The 7,500-nt window shown below is 39.4% G+C and overlaps 1 protein-coding gene across 1 annotated transcript in view; it reads left to right on the plus strand.

Annotated features, from left to right (window-relative positions):
* The window catches only part of LOC122787872 (mucin-16-like), a 262,498-nt gene that overhangs the window by 54,825 nt on the left and 200,173 nt on the right, over positions 1–7,500 (plus strand). The window contains exons 4-6 of the mRNA XM_044054789.1: positions 46–117; positions 2,272–2,343; positions 4,461–4,532. Of these exons, the coding sequence (XP_043910724.1) occupies positions 46–117; positions 2,272–2,343; positions 4,461–4,532 (216 nt within the window). The remainder of the gene's footprint in view (positions 1–45; positions 118–2,271; positions 2,344–4,460; positions 4,533–7,500) is intronic.

A 7,500-nucleotide genomic window follows, 5' to 3' on the forward strand; every position in this document is an offset into this window, starting at 1 on the left:
ACATTCTCATGCACGGCTTAATTTAATGAACCACCTCTTTTCCAGAAGAGCTGCTTGATATCCTAGAGAATTATGAAAAAGATGAGCAGGAAGCTGAAAGTTCAAGATACAGCAGTGGTAAGTAACTTACATCTCTGACTGTTTTTCATAGTGATGTCTGATAGGACATTGGAAAGCACTTTGTTATGCTTTGCAAATCACTGCAGCATGATTTGTGAGATTTGCCAAAGTCAACTGTTGCTAAAAAACACTAAGTTGCTTTGTTTTGACATCTTTGTCCTGGACAAACATACATCCCATTATTTCTAGCATTTGGAACCGACAATTCATATTTGGCACTTGGTAATAACATTATGTTGCCTCTAGGATCATTTGCTCATTCTCAGTTATCTACTTTACCAATTTTAGGGTCACTGTGGAGATGGACCACAGCCCTAGAACCTAATCCCTGTCAGGGTGTCAGGCTATTACTGGACATAAACAAACAAGCTTTTGGACACACACACACACACACACACACACACACACACACACACACACACACACACACACACACACACACACACACACACACACACACACACACACACACACACACACACACACACACACACACACACACAGATGCACACACAAACACACACACACACATGCACACAGACACACACACACACACACACACACACACGCATACACAGACGCACACACAAACACACACACGTACATGCACACAGACACACACACACACACACACACACACACACACACACACACACACACACACACACACACACACACACATGCATGCACTCACAAAAACATTCATCCTGGCAGTTAATTGAAGACTTCTCATTTCACCTACAGCATTCCTTTGAGATGTTGGAGGAAACTAGAACACCCAGTGGAAACTACACATATCATGTTACTTTATAAATTCTGCAACATAAACAGGTATATCTTTGTATCTGTCTATATATCCAGCTATGTGTGTGTGTGTGTGTGTGTGTGTGTGTGTGTGTGTGTGTGTGTGTGTGTGTGTGTGTGTGTGTGTGTTTATGTGTGTGTGAGTATATCCTGAGATACCCACAGATGTGTTCTCTCTGCAGACCACCCAAAGCATGTACACTCACTCTTTATGGGTCTGGTCCATTTTCCTATTTTACCCTCTATCCCAACCATTCCTTTTCTTCTTCCGTTTCAACATTTATATTCTCAAAAGCTCATATAAAATTCTACCCCAGCACTACTCTTTTATTTTCCTGATGATAATATATATATATATATATATATATATATATATATATATATATATATATATATATATATATATATTAAAATAAATACCAGCATTAAGCAGAGACATTTTTAGACGTCAAACCAGCCATCATATTGCATTGAAATGCTGTTACAGCAATAATGAAATTATCTAAAATGCAAAAAATGTCTCACGTAAGTAGTATTATAACCTGCCACTCCCATCATGCTTTGCAACAAAGCTAGATTTTCTTTAATATCAGTGATATGTTATTTGCTGAAGTGTGTCCTGATGGAGCTCTTTTCTGCTTGAGGAAATGACATGACTGGTTATTATTTGTAAATGAGTAGTGGTTGTACAATGAACGCTGTTCCATAAATGAGTTTGTAGAGTGCAGACTTCACTTACAGTCAAACAGAGTATGAAGAAGTAGCAAAACAAAAAGGTGTGCTTGTAAAACAGTATGTTGCTCCCAACTTACTATCAGTTGTATTACGTGTGTACATGTTTTAATGTACAGAGCTTTCTGTACCTTTAGCTACATGCTATAACAGTCTGAGTTATTGTGGATGCAGCAACATTTTAACTGTCATCTGCCTCTTAATGGATGAAAATGTAAGTGAATATAATACTCAAAATAATGCTTGAGGGTATGTGTCTAGCAGGTTTGGTGGTAGCAGAGGTGAGCGGTTAGAAAATACCAAGTGTTACCTATAGCTAGGCCCTTTCAGAGCCTATAGAGACATTCATAGTGCACTTGTATAGTTCTGCTTTGGGAGGGGGTGGTATTTTCCCTGCAGTATCCCAGAAACTGCAAACTCTGCCAAGGCAGTCATGGTCTGCTCAAAAATCATATTATTATCAATATATTACATGATGATATGTGTAGCAGTTGTAAAGGAGATGGTGGTAGTTTATTTAGGTGATTCAGTTGTAAACAGAGATTTGAATATTCACTTGAATTGTGCAGTACATTCTCATGCACGGCTTAATTTAATGAACCACCTCTTTTCCAGAAGAGCTGCTTGATATCCTAGAGAATTATGAAAAAGATGAGCAGGAAGCTGAAAGTTCAAGATACAGCAGTGGTAAGTAACTTACATCGCTGACTGTTTTCCATAGTAATGTCTGATAGGACATTGGGATGCACTTTGGCAAATCTCACAAATCATGCTGCAGTGATTTGCAAAGCTTTGGTTTGACATCTTTGTTTTGGACAAAAATACATCCCATTATTGATAGCATTTGGAACTGGCAATGCATATTTGGCACATGGTAATAACACAATGTTGCCTCTAGGATCATTAGCTCATTCTCAGTAATCTACTTTACCCATTTTAGGGTCACTGTGGATCTGGACCCCACCCAAGAACCTAATCCCTCTCATGGTGTCTGGCTATTACAGAACATAAACAAACATGCTTTTGGACACATGCGAGCCTGCAGACACACACACACACACACACACACACACACACACACACACACACACACACACACACACACACACACACACACACACACACACACACGCACACACACACACACACACACACACACACACACACACACACATGCACACACACACACACACACACACACACACACACACACACACACACACACACACACACACACACACACACACACACACACACACACACACACACACACACACACACATACACAGATGCACACACACACACATGCACACAGACACACACACACACACATACACACACACACACACACACACACACACACACACACACACACACACACACACACACACACACACACACACATGCATGCACTCACAAAAACATTCATCCTGGCAGTTTATATGAAGACTTCTCATTTCACCTGCAGCATTCCTTTGAGATGTTGGAGGAAACTAGAACACCCAGTGGAAACTACACATATCATGTTACTTTATAAATTCTGCAACATAAACAGGTATATCTTTGTATCTGTCTATATATCCATCTATGTGTGTGTGTGTGTGTGTGTGTGTGTGTGTGTGTGTGTGTGTTTATGTGTGTGTGAGTATATCCTGAGATACCCACAGATGTGTTCTCTCTGCAGACCACCCAAAGCATGTACACTCACTCTTTATGGGTCTGGTCCATTTTCCTATTTCACCCTCTATCCCCAACCATTCCTTTTCTTCTTCCGTTTCAACATTTATATTCTCAAAAGCTCATATAAAATTCTACCCCAGCACTACTCTTTTATTTTCCTGATGATAAAATATATATATATATTAAAATAAACACCAGCATTAAGCAGAGACATTTTTAGACGTCAAACCAGCCATCATATTGCATTGAAATGCTGTTACAGCAACAATGAAATTATCTAAAATGCAAAAAATGTCTCACGTAAGTAGTATTATAACCTGCCACTCCCATCATGCTTTGCAACAAAGCTGGATTTTCTTTAATATCAGTGATATGTTATTTGCTGAAGTGTGTCCTGATGGAGCTCTTTTCTGCTTGAGGAAAACACGTGACTGGTTATTATTTGTAAATGAGTAACGGTTGTACAATGAACGCTGTTCCATAAATGAGTTTGTAGAGTGCAGACTTCACTTACAGTCAAACAGAGTATGAAGAAGTAGCAAAACAAAAAGGTGTGCTTGTAAAACAGTATGTTACTCCCAACTTACTATCAGTTGTATTACGTGTGTACATGTTTTAATGTACAGAGCTTTCTGTACCTTTAGCTACATGCTATAACAGTCTGAGTTATTGTGGATGCAGCAACATTTTAACTGTCATCTGCCTCTTAATGGATGAAAATGTAAGTGAATATAATACTCAAAATAATGCTTGAGGGTATGTGTCTAGCAGGTTTGGTGGTAGCAGAGGTGAGCGCGGTAAGAAAATACCAAGTGTTACCTATAGCTAGGCCCTTTCAGAGCCTATAGAGACATTCATAGTGCACTTGTATAGTTCTGCTTTGGGAGGGGGTGGTATTTTCCCTGCAGTATCCCAGAAACTGCAAACTCTGCCAAGGCAGTCATGGTCTGCTCAAAAATCATATTATTATCAATATATTACATGATGATATGTGTAGCAGTTGTAAAGGAGATGGTGGTAGTTTGTTTAGGTGATTCAGTTGTAAACAGAGATTTGAATATTCACTTGAATTGTGCAGTACATTCTCATGCACGGCTTAATTTAATGAACCACCTCTTTTCCAGAAGAGCTGCTTGATATCCTAGAGAATTATGAAAAAGATGAGCAGGAAGCTGAAAGTTCAAGATACAGCAGTGGTAAGTAACTTACATCTCTGACTGTTTTCCATAGTGATGCCTGATAGGACATTGGGATGCACTTTGGCAAATCTCACAAATCATGCTGCAGTGATTTGCAAAGCTTTGGTTTGACATCTTTGTTTTGGACAAAAATACATCCCATTATTGATAGCATTTGGAACTGGCAATGCATATTTGGCACATGGTAATAACACAATGTTGCCTCTAGGATCATTAGCTCATTCTCAGTAATCTACTTTACCCATTTTAGGGTCACTGTGGATCTGGACCCCACCCAAGAACCTAATCCCTCTCATGGTGTCAGGCTATTACAGGACATAAACAAACATGCTTTTGGACACATGCGAGCCTGCAGACACACACACACACACACACACACACACATATTCACATACACACATGCATGCACACAGACACACACACACACACACACACACACACACACACACACACACACACACACACACACACACACACACACACACACACACACACACACACACACACACACACACACACACACACACACACACACACACACACACAGGCTTGCACACACCTGCATGCACACACACACACACACACACACACACACACACACACACACACACACACATACACACATGCTTGCACACACGTGCGTGTACACAGACACACACATACACACACGTGCATGCATTCAGACACACACACAGACACACACACACACACACACACACACACACACACACACACACATGTGCATGCACTCAGACACACATGCACGCACACACACACACACACACACACACACACACACACACACACACACACACACACACACACACACACACACACAGACACTCACAAAGACACATGTGCATGCACTCACAAAAACATTCATCCTGACAGTTAATATGAAAACTTCTCAGTTCACCTACAGTTTTCTTTGAGATGTTGCAGAAAGCTAGAACACCCAGTGGGAACTACACATATCATGTTACTTTATAAATTCTGCAACATAGCCATGTATATCTTTGTATCTATTTATCCATCTATATATGTGTGTGTGTGTGTGTGTGTGTGTGTGTGTGTGTGTGTGTGTATCCTGAGATACCCACAGATGTTGTGTTCTCTCTGCAGACCACCCAAAGCATGTACACTCACTCTTTATGGGTCTGTTCCATTTTACTATTTCACCCTCTATCACCAACCATTGCTTCTCTTCCTCCTGTTCAACATTTATATTCTCAAAAGCTCATATATAATTCTACCCCAGCACCACTCTTTTAGTATCCTAATGATAAAAATGAAATATATATTTAAATAAATACCAACATTAAGCAGACAAATCATTAGACGACAAAGCAGCCATCATATTCCAATGAGATGCTGTTACTGCAATAATGAGATGATGTCAAATGCAGAAAATATCCCATCATGCTTTGCAACAGAGCTAGCTTTGCTTTGATATCATTGATACGGCCTGAGGGGCTATAAGTTATTTGCTTAAGTGTGGCCTAATGGAGCTGTTTTCTGCGTGAGGGAAACACGCAACTGGTTATTATTTGTAAATGAATAAAGGTTGTACAATGAATGCTGTTCCATAAATGAGTTTGCTAGAGTGCAGACCACTGCATCCTTATGGTTTATTTGTAAGAATACCATGTGCAAGTACAGTGTTAGTTGTGTTAAGAGAATGTAACAAGGAGGTTTGAATGAGTTTTTTTATTTCGTGCAATCAATCCAGGAAACAGTGTGTGTGGATGTGTCTATATCTATATATGTGAAACATCACTAAGCTGCTTTAACTTTTTGATGTACTTATGATAAAGTGTGAGCTTTGTTTCAAGATTAATATTTGAAGTTGTCTTTACTGAAACTGTATGCTGTCATAATGCTCTGTAGATTTCTAATGGCAAAGGAATACATGCTCATGACAAATACATTGTAATTTTGGTCTGCCAGTTCTATGGAAAGTTTCTCTGTTGAGGATATACAATAACAACCTGGAAAACAAATTAAAGTGTGCGCTGTGTTACAAAAGGAAAGCTGTTTATACATATAAAATATGGACATCTGGAATACTTCTCAACCTCTAAGCGCAATAAATCTGGATGAAGCCAAAAATAATTGTGGGATAAAACCCAAGAATAGGTTCAGAAAGTTTTTAGAATAGATTTTATCTCAGCAAGCCTTTTCTGAAGGATATAAAAACCAAAACTCAAATGCTTATCATTATTTAGTGACTTCATAAAATTTGCGGTCTTCTGGCAAATTATGGAGGGTTGAAGACTAAACCAAAAATATGAGTAAAAAATGTGGACTTCCTGTGAAATCTGGAGTGATGAGAGGTATGGGTAAGACTGAACAGTACGCTGCTAGGAATGCATTTTAAAGAACAAAATGCAGATTACAAAAAGTATTATTGTGATAACAGTATGCTTGAGCTTAGAGTTTTATAGACAGAGCAGTCACTCAGTAGCTGCCTACCACTAACATTACAGGTGGCAGTTATGAAACAGTTGCTCATATTATGCACATGCAATACTTGGTGGCAGGGGTATTACGAAGAGGGTAGATGTAGCTGACAGAGACAGCGGTAAACAAACTGTGCAAGACTTCCTACCCTTTGCAGATGTTTTACGGAAGGGGTGTTTCCAGTTCTTCAGACCCTGCACAGCCTGCAATATCCATCATGGACTGTATAAAATAATGTTTTAGGCCACTCTACATGCATATAACCTTAGCAATCCTGGGTTCTAAATCTACCTACTGCATGGTTACTGCATTAGGGCTGATCATTTTAATTGTGAAGCTCAATAAATGAAAAAAAAAGGTATATTATTTGGCCATTTCTGAAGATGTTGTGACCTCAGCAGTAGCATATTCAGAAGTAGGGGTTGTGCAGGCAAGCCCTCACATTGGGGTATAATTAGCATGGCTCCACTGCTAAAAACTTGCCTAAAATTCCCTATTTTCATGG

Source organism: Protopterus annectens, chromosome 13.part0 (assembly GCF_019279795.1).
Source record: "Protopterus annectens isolate FY-2018-M chromosome 13.part0, PAN1.0, whole genome shotgun sequence".
NCBI classification, from domain to species: domain Eukaryota; kingdom Metazoa; phylum Chordata; order Ceratodontiformes; family Protopteridae; genus Protopterus; species Protopterus annectens.